This window comes from Ochotona curzoniae, unplaced genomic scaffold (genome assembly GCF_017591425.1).
Source record: "Ochotona curzoniae isolate NIBS_2020 unplaced genomic scaffold, NIBS_Ocur_1.0 scaffold_3835, whole genome shotgun sequence".
In the NCBI taxonomy this organism is placed as follows: domain Eukaryota; kingdom Metazoa; phylum Chordata; class Mammalia; order Lagomorpha; family Ochotonidae; genus Ochotona; species Ochotona curzoniae.
The window spans coordinates 14,816,179-14,833,849 of record NW_024467114.1 but is presented as its reverse complement, the minus strand read 5'-3'; the positions used below and the strand labels follow the sequence as shown (position 1 = coordinate 14,833,849).

The following is a 17,671-nucleotide window of genomic DNA, read 5'->3' as shown; positions in this document are numbered from 1 at the left end:
GCCACAACAAGATGGACTTAAAGGTGGGGAGAATGGCTAATGGGCTCAGGCTTCGTTTGTGTCTACTGCCGTGGAATGTTGTTTTAGAAAATTGTGAAATAAAAAGCCCTTATTATAAACAGTCAAATTATCAAAAGATTTACATGTTTAAAAATGTTTCCTTATCTATTTTAATTTATTTGAAGGGCAGTAATAGAGACAGAGACAGCTCCCTTCTGCCAGCTTACTCCCCAAATGCCTGCTGGGCCAAAGACAGAAACTAGAAAGCCAGTCTAAGTCTCTGAGTTGGCAGGAGATACCAACCATTTCAGCCAGCACCATGGCCTCTGACTGTGGGCATTAGCCAAAAATCGGGCTTGGGACCAGCACGGGGGCCCTCAATCTAGGTGCGCTGGCATCCAAAACTGCATCTTAACTACTAGGCCAAATGCACATTATGGAACTTTTACATGTTTATTGTCTATAGAAACGACAACAAAAATGCCAAAACGAATCAATTGCAGTTTAAACTAATTAACTGCCGTCTGTGGGTTTTGAAAGCAAATTTCATTCCTGTAATTCAGTGGCAATTTCTAACATTTTTTACACAGCTTTGCCTGACCAAAACAAAGAGAAAACTTTCTCAGATCATTGTTAATACACAAGAACATAGAGGATACAAGAGTATAGTCGATTTCTATTTTGCAAAGCTATCAGTGCACCCTTTGGTCTCACTAAGTAGGGCATTCTGTTCTATTGCCAGATCTAGGAGGAGAAAGCTCATGATCTCATTGGAGGGATGCAAGCATATTTAGTCAACAAGAATCCTGCTCATTTGTGAGTTTTATAGCAAACAAGGACAGAGCGTAGTTTGCATAATTTCCTCATATTCCTTTTATAGTGTGTATCTTTTGTAAGGCTCTTCAGAATGGTGGCTGGCCACCTGTCAATAATGTGGCCTTTTATAGACTCAACCCTTCATCGTTTTCATGCCCTTGACATACAAAAAAAAAAAAAAATTGTCTTAGAAGAAAGCAGCATTGAATATAATGGGGAAAGTACTAATTTTAAAATTAAAAGGCTGTCTTTTGTGGTCTTAAATAGAGTTTTGAAAGACATGAAGAGAATAGGCACGTTGTAAAATTGTCTTCAACAGGAATAAAAACAAACTCATTATTTTGTCAGTGTTTTTAGAAAGTTGGTGAAGAATAACATCAGAAACACTAGCCTAAGAAAACTAAGCCAGCTCTCATTTACTTAAAGTATTCATCACAGTTTTGCTTAATTTTACATTGACACCATGTGAAGATATTTGTATTGTGAGTCTATTGAATCCTAAATATCTTAGCTACGTATACAGTTGGTGTTTTTAAAGTAGAATAAGACTTCTAGTGTTTCCATCTGGCTTTACACGAAATCTGATAAGCAAAGGATTCAGCACATTTATTGGCCCACAGATTAGAATTTTACATGCTACTCAATAAACACAATCCTGTAAATCTTATACAGGAATATATTTCCATTCATTAGAGGTAATTATCCAAGATCATAAATTTAAAAACCCACTTATCCTTTATTTTGCTCCGATGTAGCTTCCCTTTAAGTGATCATGAGCAAGAACAATGAAAGAAACACGTTTCAAACAGGTAGAAATCCTAACTCTTCTTGTTGAAGAGCTGGCATCCTCTCTCCACCTTTCTGTTACTACCATCTCTTTCTCCGTGAAGTAGGAGCGAGACAGGATTGTAGCATCTGTGGAGGGGCAACGGATGCTTCATATCACGGTCTCACATCACGCTTGTTAGAGGACCTCAGTTTTGCCTTGACAGAGTTTGTTCACTGTGTCTTGCCGTCCGTGTTTTCCAATGTCCCCTCTGTTGGAATCGCCGTAGCTGGTTAGATGGACAGTTCTTAGTTGTCATGGGCCAGTTTGCCAGGGCTCCCCTTTCTAGTCTATGTGCAGTTATTTCAGGACTGTGTGGAGGGCAGAAGTAGATGGCCTCTCCTTAGACGTTCTATGGAGAAGCTCTTCAAGGAGATTGGTTAATTGGACACCCATTACACAAGGTGCCACGAAAAAACAGCAAAGACGGCAAAGCAAATGTTTCCTTAAGGTTCAATGCTGCGATTATTATTGCCACTTTTGCTTTCCTTCCTGCCTTCACATATTTTATCCTTCTTTTTAAAGCTGCAGTAGGCATCTTATAGACATCTGTAAAGTTTTCTCAGTAGTGTTATCTTCTGGTTCTCAATGTAAATATACTTGAAGTAAGAGCAATCACTGTTAACCATGTATAACTAATTACTGAGAATCTGGTAATATTGGAATTGGAATTGAAATCTATTGGTATTTATAACACATGCATTCCCCATTATGCTTTTAAAATTTTCACTCATTATGAATGCATAAAAATAGGAATACATTTTTATTTTTTTATTCCATCTGTCTTCCTTTTGGTATTGAGATGAACCATGCAATGTTTTGAACGTTAAAAGCTGCAAGCTGACCTGTCTCCTTTCTTAATAAAATCATTTAGCTAATCCAAAAGAAAGCCATGAAAATTGAAAGACAAAACCATGAATTACAACCACTTAATACATTAAAGAAGTGGAAATACAAACTTGTATTAAGTAGAATTCTTAATCACGTATTTTGTAAAAGCATACACGTGTCTTATACCTTGCAATCAGTGAGAAATGTCAAAGAATTATTTCCTAGTGAATTCTAAATTTTAAGTAACTCCTGTCAACATCTCAATGTGTCAAGTGGTAGCATTTTAGTGTTTTTTTCAGAAAACTGTTGGCATTGACGGATTAGTTTCAGTAGAAGTAGGCCGACATTGTGGACAAACAAATCAATACGAAATGGATGCCCAGAGACGGGTGCGCATGGTTGGGAAAATTTGGTTTCCTAAAACACATTAATAAAAACATTCTCCTGGAGTGTAGTGCGATGGGTTGTTTGATTTTTTAAAAAGTTTCTTCATAATTTTAAAATAAACATAATGCCCTATTGTATAAGTTGGTCCTTCTACATTAGAGAAATACAAATATAAGGTGGTCAACTCCTCTAAGGACTCTAAATTTAAAAGTGCATGGTTTATGCAAAAGCCACTGCAGGAAACGTCCCATAAGACAGCTCTGTAATAACAAATAATTTATATTTAGGAACTGAATCCTGACAAAATCTCAAATAGCCCTTCTACAATGAGAGCATTGAAGAAGCATTTCCATTGCACTCTTTTCTGTAGACTGAGCACATGGAAACAGTTAACTTGGGGTACATGCAGAGGCAGCGTATTCTTCAAGGAAGAGTGTTTTCAGCTTCCCGGCTTTGGTCACTAGAATTTCAATACTATAAATTCCATCTGCACACACACTACACAACTCCCAGACTCTCGCAGTTGGCGACCATAACAATAAAACATGAGGTGGAGGAAAGCATGTTCTACAAAACGGTTAATTGCCCCACGCAAGAAAAGCCTGCAGAAAGAGACATTTTTCCGAAGGGGCTATTTTCACTGCCGGTTACAGAGATGGATTCCATGGTTGTGCGGCAGGAGTAATGGGTTTTCCCTGTGACTCATTTCTGATGTCCTTTATGAGGGTTTCAAGCTCCCTAAAATAAATGGAAATGAATAAAAGCAAACTTTTAGTAATCCCAAAAGGACTCAGAGTGAAATTGCCCCAGACGTTGCCTTATATAGATTCGTTGACACAGTTTCCCTTTTTGCCAAAAAAAAAAAGAAAGAAAAGAAAAAAGCCCCACAGGCCTGATCATTGCTTTTCCGCAGCCCTGTGCAGAGACCTACTTTCCAACACTCCAGAGAAGTGGATGTACCAGGTCCCAAAGGTCTTTCTGGTACACGGAGTGCCCTGCCGTTTGCTTCTAGGGGCACTGACAACTCTACTGCTGTTTTGCAGGTCCCTGGGGCCGGTGCATGGGAGACGAGTGTGGGCCCGGAGGCATCCAAACCAGGGCTGTGTGGTGCGCGCACGTGGAAGGGTGGACAACACTACACACGAACTGCAAGCCGGCCGAGAGGCCCAGCAACCAACAGAGTTGCTTCAAAGTTTGTGACTGGCACAAAGACCTCTACGACTGGAGGCTGGGGCCCTGGAACCAGTGTCAACCCGTTAACTCGAAAAGCCTGGAGAAGCCTCGGGAGTGCGTGAAGGGGGAAGAGGGTATTCAGGTGCGGGAAATCACGTGCATGCAGAAAGACAAAGACCTTCTGGCCGACGAGACCATCTGTGAGTACTTTGAACCCAAGCCGCTGCTCGAACAGGCTTGCCTCATTCCCTGCCAGCAGGACTGCATCGTGTCCGAGTTCTCTGCCTGGTCCGAGTGCTCCAAGACCTGTGGCAGCGGTCTGCAGCACCGGACGCGGCACGTCGTGGCCCCACCGCAGTTCGGAGGCTCCGGCTGTCCCAACCTGACCGAGTTCCAGGTGTGCCGATCCAGCCCGTGTGAGGCCGATGAGAGCCTGTACAGCCTGCACGTGGGGCCCTGGAGCGCGTGCTCGGTGCCCCCCTCGCGGCAAGCGAGACAGGCCCGGAGACGCGGCAAGCACCGAGAGCGCGAGAGGAACCGCGGCAAAGGCGTCAAGGACCCGGAGGCCCGGGAGCTGATTAAGAAAAAGAGGAACCGAAACAGACAGAACAGGCAGGAAAACAGATACTGGGACATCCAGATCGGATATCAGACCAGGGAGGTCACGTGTACGAACAAGACGGGGAAAGCTGCTGAAATGAGGTACGTTTCTTCCCACCTTGTTCCGAGACTGTGCAGTGCCAGGCCAGCCAGAGAACACACGGGCCACTCGGGCCAGCCCCCGCCCGTCTCGCTGGCCTGGGTGTGCCTCTCCTGGTGGTGTTTCTGTTTCCAACAAGTCCAGGTCTCGTGTTTGCCTTCAACTGTCCTCTTTAAGCCAAGGGATTCTGCATGTTACACTGCTTGTTTGGTCAATCCTGTCTTCTTCTAAACCAGAAGACACACTCGAGCCCTGGGATTTCAAATTCAGACATTTAGTTCAGTGAATTATTAGAACAAGGCACACTTGCAGTTCCTCTGAGATTATGGCATTTTCAGAATTACCCTCTAAACAGAATCTGCTTCTAAATAGCAACCCAGGGAGCTATACCTAAGAATAATTTTCTTACATATTTTGTGAAACCGAAATAACTCTACATAGAAGGAAAGAGGAACCAGCGAGAGTCAGGCAAGTAGAGGCTGTTTAATCATGGATGGCCCATCTTAGAAAACATGTAATTAATTGGCTGAATTTCCTAGACGGAAATTATCTTTGGGTGCATAATGACTGTGTTATGAAAGAGCATCTCATGTGTGATTTATTTCTTGTGAAAACAACACGCATCGAGGACGTCAAGGATATGACGTTCTCTGGACAGTCTAAATGTTATTCTCAGATTAAACCAGACCATCTGGGAGTGGCTCATCTGCATAATTGTCTTTTCTGAAATATTTGTGCAGTTATGAGTTGGAGTGAACTGAGAGAAATTATATCATCACAGGACTCACACATTTATGTGGTCCTTGCTGTAAAGATGATATTGAGAGCACCATGTTCTCCGAGCCAGGCTGTTCCAATTACAAACACCCAGGAAGAGTTGCACTGAGGCAGCACAGGTGTTTGTGCTGAGTGGCCCGCGCAGCCGTTGTGGCCCCGGGAAATTTGGTAGCAAGTAGGTGTTGCTGTGTGCCGTGGCTCTAACGAGCTCTGCGAGGCAGGTGTGTTGTTCTAATGCATTCCAGTAGTGTCCTAGTTGTTCTCATCTGTGTCATCGTTCTTAAACCCATGCTTGTTTAATACTTTGGCCTATGAATGAATTTTGAAATCTGGCTTAAAGGCTTGTTGGGAAAAAAATATAGTTTAAATGAACAAGCAGACAACAGCAAAGAGCCTGTTCCTCTAAGATCAGCTGTTATTTTTTAGGATATTTGCTCTTCCCTACTCTTTTTGTACTCATTACAATTGTATTTTACTTGAGCTGTGCAGTAATTTGCTATCTGTTGGTCTGACCACTCCAGTTCCCCTAGTTGTGCTAGGTAATTGTGTGGCTTTCATTTGCCATCTTCCCTCCGCTGCCTTTGGGGTATGTGTGTATGTATATGTGTGTGTGTGTGTGTGTGTGTGTGTGTGTGTGTGTGCAAGCACGCGTGCACATGGCTTTGACTCTATCATTCACACTTCGACTGAATCCCTGCCTTATTTTTTCTCTCTCTGTTCTAGAGAGTTCCACATCTTTTCTGAAGTATTATAGCTGTGTTACTTTATTGCTTCTACCAAGTAACTGAATGAGCCTCCAAGGCAACTTGAATTGTCTCCTGCTGTCACTGGATTAGCAAGCTGTAGATATTTAATTTAATGTTGACTACTCAATTAAGTGTAATTAGGATAGCAGCTACTATTGTGTAGAGCTTGACATTGCCATCCAGTTCTTTGAATTAAGCAGATATGCCGAGAACTATGCAGATAATTTCCCAGGTAGTTCTATCCCATTAGAAATGCCGTCTATAACTATTTTAGTTTAATTATAACCACATATATTTGTTGACTTAGATTATATAGTGAGTGCTAAGCAAGCAAACTGGTTTTTAATATTTCTCTTTTATATAAGTTTTAATTATTAAAGTAAAGTCAATATAGAAGAAGGAGAAAAGCAGGTATTTTGGCATGTATCTTTCTAACATGATGCCATGGTATTAGTCACCGATCAAAAACATAATGATTAAGTTCAATACTTTTTTCAACAAATTCAAAAACACTTTTATTCTTTATGAGAGTGAGAGGACATTTGGGAAGGGTAAACAAATCCAACTGCAGTCGTTAAATGAATTTAAACCTAAGCATCTCGGGGAAGCCATTCATGGGTGAGCTTGTGTTTTAGCACACAGACTGCTGCAGCATCCAGTTACAGGTGATCATCTTCCCATATTTCTGTTTTTAAACTGAACAAGACCAGTGAGAATGAAAGCATACATGGGGGTCTTATGTAACACCTGGAAATTGTGACCTTCTTGAACCACAGCTAATTCCAGAGTTGGAAATATGGAATTAGACCTGTTGGAAGGATGAAACTTGGGGGGTGTGTGTGTCTTGGCAGCTTTCTTGAATGTTCAATCTCCTATATGCAGCCTGTACTTTGTGAGGGCCAAGTTTTCTGTTGAAAACAGAAGGGCATAATAGGACAAAACAAGGAAATCTGCGACATCACTGCCAACTAAAGGCTATTCATTCGACACACTTGTTGCTGAACAACACCCTGAACTCGTCAGAGGCATTGTTCTAGAACCCACAAGTTGGGGCTACTGACACCAGAAAGCCAATCATTGGCATCAGGGTGGTGAAGGAAAGTAGGTATTTATTGCAAAGTGCAGAGCAAGGAGTCAGTCACCTGTTGCTTAATTCCAAGTCTCCCCGAGGAGTTAGGCATCAAGGTTCTTACAGACTGACATCGGCACTGAGAGCCTAGGATCAGCTCATGGCCAGGTTCCTGGCAGGTCAGTGGCTCTTTGTGACCTTTCGGTTGGTTGGTGATGTCATGCGTTTTAAGTTATGATGGGCCAGATTGGCTCCAGTGGGTCTGAGGATTATGTGGAGCCAATTGCTTACATTTCTGGGCCTTTCTGAAGGTGGAAGTTTCAGCCCACTATGTTTAATCTTGAATGAACAATGAAAAATTACAGTTAATAACAGATGAAGTTGTGACTTCTAATTAAATGTAAGGGAGTAAAGGAAATGTTATTTTGTTCTCCTGTCTTAACATCAACCAGAAATACCAGTAAGGACACCAGTAAGACTATGTATGGTCTTGAGGAAGAGGAAATGGAGGATGACTAAGTATGCATTTAATAAATCTAGATGTAAAAGAGAGGAAGGGGTGAGAAGTGTCTAAGTTGCTGCTTGAGATGTCTGCACTCATATCAGAGTGCCTGGTCGTGTTCCCTGCTCCTTGGCTGCTTTTTCCAGCTTTCTGCCACTGCACACCCTGGGTGGAAACAGATGATACTCAGGTACGCGGGTCTCGCCACCCGGACTGAGTCCCAAGGCTCCTGGCTTGGTCCTCGCCCAGCTCTTGGCGTTTTAAGCATTTGGAGAGTGAACTAGAAGATCAAAGATCTCTATCTTGCACATAACATGAAAACAACTTTGATTTTGAAAGTAATTATAACATCTAAGCTGATAGATGTGAAATGATATTGCATATAGTTTTAGAAGTAAAATACAAGATAGAGGAAGCCAAACACAAGAGACTGCTCATGGAAGGAACCTCCAAGGATGTCAGAGGAGTCAGGGCACGGGGCCGTTTGCTTATAAGGTTTTAAGATTTTGGGTTTCAAAGAAGGAGAAGCAAGAGCTACATAAAGTAGAGAACACTATTTTAGTTGGGGGGGGGTGCGGCAAAATGGGGAGAGTAAAGAGAGGGTAGAGCCTGCCCAGAGAGGGCAAGGGGTTAAAAACAGCAATAGGCCAGAGGCCCGGCTTAAACAGCCTGTTGCTGGAAGTGCAGAGCTTTGCAGGGGCCTGGATAAGGTAGATGGAGGATGTGCAGAGCGGCTGCTTGGTGAAGTTTACAGTGCATTGTCTTGGCAGTTTGCTGTCTTCAGGTGCACTAAGCATTCCATTATCCTTTAGATTAACTGTCCACAGGAACTAATCAGGTCTTGGGATTCTGGTGAAGCATTCTAACTAATGCAATCCACCTGTTCCCTGCCCTGTCATCACAGGGTCAGTATAGCCAGTGAAAAGTAAAGAGGAGCTGGTACTTGCCGGGTCTGATGGCTGTAAGAAGCTGTGTATGGTGAAGCAGAGAAGGAAGACAGGCAGCCAGCCTTCTTGGGATTGCAGCAACCACGCCTGGTGATCTAAGGCTTTGTTGTGGGCCACCCCTACTTCTGGAAGGCTTTGGCTCTTCCAACTCATCTGTTCTGGAAAGGCAGACCCAAGTCTGAGTAGAGAGCACACATGTTTCCAGAAAAAGGATGCAATCTGCTATAAGAAATAGAAGAAGCATTAGTGGAAGTAATGCTGTCTTTGGAAAATATCGGCTGTTATAATGCACACTGTTTTGTCATGTAAGCCGACAGAAGGCAATTAATTGTAATCATTCCAGTGGAAGCGTCGTGGACGAATGTGAGAAATTTAGCCCAGAATATTCCTGAGGGAATAAAGCAGAATGAGACATTAAAATATTTGTTGGCTAAAGCAAAGTAAGTAGATTTATCCAACTTCTGGATAATAAAGTGAATCCTGCAGGCACAGAGTAAAAAGTGACTGGGTTAAAAGGAAGAGGGAAATAATCCAATACTGTGTAAAAGCACAGATTTGTATACTTTCCTCCCAACTTTTTTTGTGATTGTTTTTAAGTATCTGAAGGTGTTTTCTAAAGGTCTTGGAAAGTACATGGGTTTCAGAATGTTTTTGCACCAAAATGAACCTATCCATTTCTTCTGGTTTTTTTTTTTTGGCCATAAACTTTCAAGAGTCCTCCTCTAATTCAGTTTAGCATTTTAGAAGTAATGAATAATAGTGCAAATGACCTGCTGATACTTTTCCCTAGCTCTCTTCTTACTGACCTGCTCATATTCAAAATAAAAGCTGCAGAAAATTCTGTGTCTTCTCAACACAATCTCTTTATGTCTGATTTTTCTTCACTCTTGAATGCTGGTTGCTAATGAAGGCTTAAAGTAATGAATAACTTGGGAAAATAAAAATAGGGAAAACTGTGCATCCATGGCTACGTGGTGTTACGACATTTTCACTTTCTGAGACTTAAACCATCTGTAAACGATATTAATGTGCTGTGAAAAGGGTGGACAATGAGAAAAGAAACAGGAAGCTGAAAAAAATCTTTAAAAGCATCTGAGATTTGTAATTGTAATAAGACCTGAACAAAACCTACCCAAAATTGTAAGCCTAAAATCTTGAAGATAGTTCTTGACGGAAAGTAAATGAACATCAACACATCCCACAATTCAGTGCCCACTGAAAGATCAGTGCAGATGTCAGTGCCGTGCGGTGGGACTCAAGCAGCTCCCCAGTCCTGAAAGTTACTTCAGATCTCCCACTTGGTTCATGTGCTGCCTGGCTTGCTGGGGACTCATTGCCGTGGTATGACTTCATGAGTCCGTGAAATTGCAAATCTCATCCTAACCTTCCCAAAAAGAAGGCAGAAAATTGCCCACTATTAAAAATAACATTGATCCATTTAAGTTATTCAGAATCCATTTATAAAATTACTACTTCTCACGCATAAATAGCAGGCTTTTAAATCTGAAAACTTTCTGTGATAACAAAAGTGCTGCTTTGCCTGCCAGATACTTACATGATTTCTGTGACTGATTCAGCTGCCTGTTGGCTACATCTGATTAAAAAACAGTAGGCCCATATTCTTGGATCAGTGGATCAAAAACAAAAATCATTGGCTCCTCTCAGCAGGTAGGGCCACCGATTAGGATCTTAGGTTTGTCCCCCAGGGTTGCTGCTGCCCCTAGGCCTAGAGGCTGGTGGCTGTAACCATCTTCTGCCCCTGTCTTGTGAATTAGGATCTACCAGGAGAAGGTAGCAGCAAGCTGTCAGAACCTGGATAGTCTGTGTATCCAAGGCCATAGCGCCTGTCCCGCAGCCCTCTCTTCCACAGCTGGTCTACCTTCAGTGCTGTAGGCTTCTGTTGTTCTCACCTTGTGATAATATTCCTGTGATTTCCAGCCATAAGGGCTTCACCATTCCTTGATGATTTCACATGGCCCGCATGTTGTTGACACTTCTTGCATGAAACTCTTCTGAATTAACCCAAATGCAACTTGCAATGTGTTTTCTGCTGGCCATGAAAGTCCATACTGAAGTACCGAGTCAGAACTAGAGAACTACTTCTATGTCTTTATTGGTTTATGGCTGCATTGATTTATTATGAATTATTTATTTACATTTTCATTCAACAAACTCAAAGCTATACAGATATTCTGGGTTCTGGAATATAGTGACAGAAAAGCAAAACAGACACCAGATTGTCAAATATCTACTTTAAAAAATTACCTGTTTGAAAGGTGGAATTAGAGGGAAGGAGAAATAAATATGGAGCTCTTCTAGCTGCTAGTTTACCCCACAAGTGCCTGCAAAGGCCAGGGCGGTGCGAGACTGAAGCCAGCTGCCGGAACCTTTATGGGGTCTCCCACATTGCATCAGGGGCCCAACGACTTGGACCATTTCCGCTTCTCTTCCAGGCATATCAGCAAGGATCTGGATCAGAAGTGCAGCAGCTACAACTCAAACCTAAAGCACAGGGGATACTGGGGTTGCAAGGGATGGTTTAACCCTTGTTGCCACAGTAATGACCCCCAAACCTATGTTTTTGTTAAAGAATAACAAAGATGAAATATTTAGAAGTGCTGTCTTATGGACAGGGAGGGGGAGGGTTGGAGAGGAAGAGAGGAGAAAGAGAACATATGCAAATAACAAAGGAATCCTTCGAAGGGATTGTTGAGATCAGAAATGCTCTGCAAGGAGAAATAATGCTGGGATTAATAGACATGCGCATGGTTGAGGAGGGTGATGGTGGTAAAATGTGGAGAAAGCCAGGGCCAGGGTGTTTGCACCAGGAATGGCTCACTCTGTGAGGCTGTCATGCCTGCCTGTTGAACACACCGTGGTTAGATTATGTATGTCAGAGCATCTAGCTTAGAAGTGAAACCTGACAAGGATCAGGAAACCTTTTATCTGTGGAGGAAATGCATAATGTCATTCACCAGCCTCGTAACATTATCAGCTTAAACCACCCCGGTATAGATTTATTGAGCTGCACTTCCTGTCTGTGGTAGCCTTGGCAGGGGCAGACCAAATGGTTTTGTGGATCTGGCCAGATACTCACCACCCCACAGAGAGTCTGCAAGTCAATTTTAAATGTGGCCACTTTACACCCTGTAAATAAGGTTCTTGACTAAACTTCAACATGATTATTATAAGTTTATAGTTTAAAAGACTAAAGTGTTAAGGTAAGTGAGGAAATAAAATTTTGCTATCCTTCAGAGCTGTATATTGTCCTTAACTGGCATCTTAGTGCAAATTATTTATGAGAATATGATCACAAGGTATATGTATTTATAAACACATCGATGGATTTCATTATGTAAATGAACTCTTTGGCATGGAGATAAATGAATATGATCATCATGTTATATGAACATTATTTAATCAGTAAGAAAGTATTGTTTAAGTAGTTACTATGTGTTTAGCACTGTTCCAGATACATAATTAACTTTTTGAATATAAAAAGTAAAAATTTTGCATTATGGGCAAGATAAGATTTTATATGTGTCATAAGTGAAAACATTCACATTTGCGAGATTTTGAGTGACTTTCTCAGGCCACCCAAAATAGCACAAAAACAAAACATAGTTAAAAGCATTGTCTCGAGGCCAATCTGTGGCATGTCAAATAAAGCTACTGCTCGCAGTGCTGACATTCCACATGGGTACCAATGTGAGGCTTGGATGCTTCACTCCAATCAGGTTCCCTGCTAAGATGCCTGGGAAAGGAGCAGACGATGGCCCAAATACCTGGATCACTGTATCTGAGTGGGATACCTAGAAGAAGCTCCTACCTTTAGTTTTGTCCAGCCCTGGAAGGTGAGGCTTCATTTGGGGAGTGAACCAGCAGGTGGAAGACCCTTCTCTCTTTCTGTAACTCTGCCTTTCAAATGAATTTAAAAAGAAAAAAAAATTTTTTTAACATGGTCTAGGGCCACCCAACTACCATACAAAGAAAGTTCAAAAATTTTGTGGAAATGTTGATTTTAGATATTTAAGGTATTTATTTTATGGTAAAAAAAATGTTTGAAATGCACACTTTTTCACATAATATGTAATTCCCTTGATTGTTTTGAAGATCTATGTATGCATAGATTTCAATCTTTGGGGGTACCAAATTGCTCTTTTTTTTTAAATTAAGATTTATTTGGCTTTGCTGGAAAGGCAGATATACACAGAGGAGACAAAGAGAAAGCTCTGTCTGCTGATTCATTCCTCAAGTGGCTGTAACAGCCGGAGCTGAGCCAATTTGAAACCAGGAGTCAGGAACCTCCTCCAGGTCTCCCACATGGTTTATAGGGTCCCAAATCCTTGGGCCATCCTCAACTGCTTCCCAGGCCACAAACAGGAAGCAGGATGGGAAGTGGAGCAACCAGGACATGAACCTGTGCTCCTGTGAGATTCCAGGCAAGCAAGGGAAGGATTTAGCCACTAGGCTAGTGTGTAGGGTCCTACCTTGCTGCTTTTATCTTTGAGAGATAGACAAAATTCCTGTCTAGCAGATGGGTCTATGCCCAAATGCTCACAATGTTCCAGTTTCAGTCAGGACAAAGCAAGGAGCCCAGAACTCATTCCATGCCACCAGAAGGGGCAGTAATATTTTGCTTGCTGCCCTCTGGGTGTGCGTTAGCAAGAAACTACAACTGGGAGCACAGCAGGGGCACAGGACCTATAGCATGTGGGTTTCCCAACTTGCAGCATAACAGCTCCATGAAGCCCCACTCCATTAAAATCCATTTTCTATTGGTATTTCTACTTTCTACTGCCTGTATGAGTCCCGGATGCTAACCTAGATGACTCAGACAGTTCCTGTAAAAGCATAGCTAAGAGGAAACTTTCTCAAAAGACAGGGACATATTCAGAGTACTAACTACATCCATTTTTAAGAAATGGTCCTTTTGGTAACCTGTGATTTAGGTCAACAGTCTATTTGGATCTATTTCCTTCATCATTCCTCCTCCCCTGCTGGAGATGTCAGACTTGCACTTCATTATTTCCAAGTTCCCAGACGGTGCCTCATTTGGATTTTGAAGTGTTAACAGAGAGGAATGAGCAGATAAAGCATCTACTCATCTAAAAGCAGGAAAAAAAGGAAGTGCACACATTTTAATGTTCCTTCCTAGGCATTTATGTTCATTTCAATACTGGGGCAGCTGGAAAGAGCAGTGTCTTCTAAACCAGCATTTGAGTCTTTGTAAGAGAACTGCTGTGATCAAAAATATACATAAGAAAATCGTATTTTTGCTTGTTCTTAAAGAAATTGCCATTTAGCACTCTTCACTAAACAGTTTTTCCTCTTCTCACTTAGGCGTTAGTTTGTGCCCAGGTCCCATCCAGACCAGCTCACATAATATAACCCAGGTTTGTTATCATTTCCCCCTGCTTCCTTCCTAGGCTTAATCTCTTTCCTTGAGGAATAGTACTTTGGTACTAACAACAACTGAATCATTCATTCATTTTATGTCAGGTCCTAAATTTCAGTAAAAGTTAGTATTTTGAGATTTAAAGTTTTCCCAGGGTTTATAATATTTATAACAAAATATACTAACACATAATTTTGCATGCATCCTTTCCTTTTCCCTGTGGTAGCAACCAGGTGAACAGAAAGAAACTAATTTAAGAAGAAAGACACAGTTAAACCTTCATAACCTCAGTCAAAACTGACATATATTCAGCTCTCAAGAAATATTTGTTAAAGTGTTGAAGTTTAAAGAAACTTTCTGTTGATAGAATTTGAATCTTTTAGTGATTAGTGGAAAACCAAAATCCTCTGAGGTTATGAGGACCTAAACCATGTGAAAGACCAACCCCATATATCTGTTATACTCAACTTTGAGAATATAGACTTAAGAGTATCCAGGAAATGCCCTTTCAACAGTTGATTTAATTATATATCAATGGTTTTGAAATCTTGTTTGAAAGGTAGAAAGAGCGTGCCATCTGCTGGTTCACTCCCCAGATGCCTGCAGCAGCTGGGACTAGGCAGGACAAAGCCAGGAGCTGGGAAATTCAGGCCTCCCAAGTGGATGGCAGGGATTCAGCCCCTTGAACCTGCTGTCTTCCATCAACAGAAAACCATAATCCAGACTCTCAACTTGGACTCAAACCTGAGCCCTCCAACATGGGATATGGTGTTGTAAATGGTATCTTAATCACTGTGCCAAGCACTCATCCCAGGAGATATCATTTAAAATAAAGATGGATAAATGAATAGATAAATACATGAATGGATAAATAGATAAATTCATGGTTGTTGGGCTTGGCTAACAAATGCTGCTGCAAGATAGTACTTATCCAATAGAAATCAGAAATAAGAGTATACCATCAGTTTTTGAGAATCCATTTTATTTCCTTAATCTTTTACCCATCTCTGAGTTTTCTTGTGCATTTGCCAATTTATAAGATTCTTTATGGTACCCGCTGCTTCTTTTTTCACATTGAAGACAAGAAGCTTTTAAATCATCATTATCAATTAGTTGGCATTAATAGCAAACCACGTGCTAATTACTGGTAGTGTCTACCTCTTATTTTCTAATAAATTCAAATATGTTGAAGTGAACATTAAGGTCACATATTCTTTTGTATGGCCATTTATCATAGCCAAGATATCTTCACTCTTTTTAAGAGTATTTCTAAGATCACTTTGTTGAGGTATTGTTGACACATAAAAAGATGTGCACAGTTATTATATACAACTTAAGTTTGGCGTGAGAATATGAGTTTTATATATTTGTGCACTGTTAGTATTATAAACTTTAATCTTTCAGCTGTGGGAGGGATTTGGGGTTTGGACTACCCCTAAGACAGTCATAGATGGCACTGCCTAGGTGTTCTCCACACAAATCTCCAATAAGCTCTGCTAGGTCACCCTCACTTTTCCTGGCAGCTTTACTAATATAGCCCATTTGATTGTTCTGTTGGATTCTGGCAGGAGACTGCGTGAGAGCCACTCTCCTATGGGAGCTGGCGCTTCCTTGAGCAGCCTGGCCTCTACTCATTGGTTCAGTGACCTCACATTTCCTTTGCAGCGACTGTGATCTCACCCATTGTTTTCATGTATTCCCTGGAATTCTGTTTGCTTGATGAGGGTGGCCCTGAGTTTCCCTGTGACTTAATATAAAGAGATTTTAATGGGAAGAAGCACTTTAAAAGTCCTTATCCTATGAGATTTTTTAACAAATCATGAATGCACTATTTCTGTAACTCTTAAGAATATGTTCCTCTTTTAGCATCAGCTATCACATTGTAGCATTTTCATGTTTTATGTGCTCAATATGTTGCCCATTTTTGAGTGTTATTTTAATAATCTTCATACCTATTCACTTTGCTATCCTATTTATTTTTCTGATCCATATCATTTCATTGTAAAGTGATTTATAGCTTTTACCCAGAAGTTTATTTAGGAGGTGGTTTCTGATTTAGTACAAATATCAGATCACAGATACTTGATTTTAAAGGCATGTGATCATGGAAAATTGAACTTTACAGGTAGTATGAGGGATAATCAGATCATGAAAAATCTATTTATGAAAAAGGCATGTACTGGGTTACAAAAAGTTTTACACCAAAATAAACTTTTAATTATATTCTTTTAATGTCTTTTTTAAGATCTTGGTAAATACTGTTGCATTTTACCAGGGTAGCAACTGAATTGTAAATCAACAAACATAACTGCTGTGTGTAGTACAAGGAGCCATTGTACTGTGAAGCTTCTGGAATGTTAACACAAGTATGTACAGTGTAGTGTGCTGGGATAAACAAGGCAGATTTTTGAAGTAATATCAATTGTGTCTGCCCAAAGCTGAGATTATTCAAAACTTTCTCTTTAGTTTTAAATAAACATGAAGTTTTTAAAGTCTTTTACTAGATACAAACCAGATCACAAACTGACCTAGTCCTAGATATAATTTAAATGTATTTATGACAAAGATGTACATATCTTAACATAAGAGTAGCAGTTATAAATTTCTTAGAAAATACTTTCAATGGTATGAAATAAAAACATTTGTATTTCTTATATATGGCATTTTGGATTTTGTAATTGTTTTTACAAAATTTTATCAACATTTCAGTTGTCTGGGAGGTTCTAATCAGGCATCACAAAGTGAAATAGAAGAATAAGTAGACATGAATACTGTAAAAGTAGAATTCCAACTAGGTATAAAGCTTCATCTCTAACCCTAACTCTAGTACTTCAATCATTTTTTCTTACAAAAAATAAATAAATAAATAAAAATACCCAGACACTTAGTGAGGACGGGAACTGAGTAAATGCAAGTCAGTCTCATGAGGCCCAAAATTTAAGGGGACTCTCATGCCCAGGCATTTGTGTGGTTGTTTTATTTATTTGAAAGACAGAGAGAGTGAAAAAAGAGAAAATGCATCTCGTACTTACTGGTTCATTGCCCCCGAAGAACAGAACTAGGCCAGGGAGAAGCCAGAAATCTTGCAATTCCAGATGACCTTCCCTTCCTGGGTGGCAGAGGTCATCATCCACTGCTCTCAAAGGGGCATTAGCAGGAGCTGGAGGGGACGTGGAGCAGCTGGGACTGGAACCGGCCTCTGAAAAGGTTTCCAGTACCCATGGCACATTTACTCTGTATTTATTTATTTCACAAAAGATCATTTTACTTACTTGAAATAGTTACAGAGATGGTGTCTTCTTCAATTGCTTCTAGCCACTTCTTTCCCTTATCCTAGTTTCACCCAAGAAAGGGAAAAGGATAGAGTTGGTTAATGGGTTGAGAACCCCATGTCCTTCCCCTCCAAGGGATGTTGTTCATCTGTGTCTGTAAATCCACTCAACAAATACTTAATAATTATTTTTTGTATAACCTTTTCTACAAAATTAAGCTTGGTTGC

At 40.7% G+C, this 17,671-nt stretch overlaps 1 protein-coding gene across 2 annotated transcripts in view; it reads left to right on the top strand.

Moving 5' to 3' along the window:
* THSD7A (thrombospondin type 1 domain containing 7A) overlaps positions 1 to 17,671 on the top strand; it is a 280,481-nt gene that overhangs the window by 101,538 nt on the left and 161,272 nt on the right. For both annotated transcript variants that reach the window (XM_040964690.1, XM_040964691.1), the window contains exon 2: positions 3,904 to 4,735. In XM_040964690.1, coding sequence (XP_040820624.1) covers positions 3,904 to 4,735 — 832 coding nt within the window. The remainder of the gene's footprint in view (positions 1 to 3,903; positions 4,736 to 17,671) is intronic.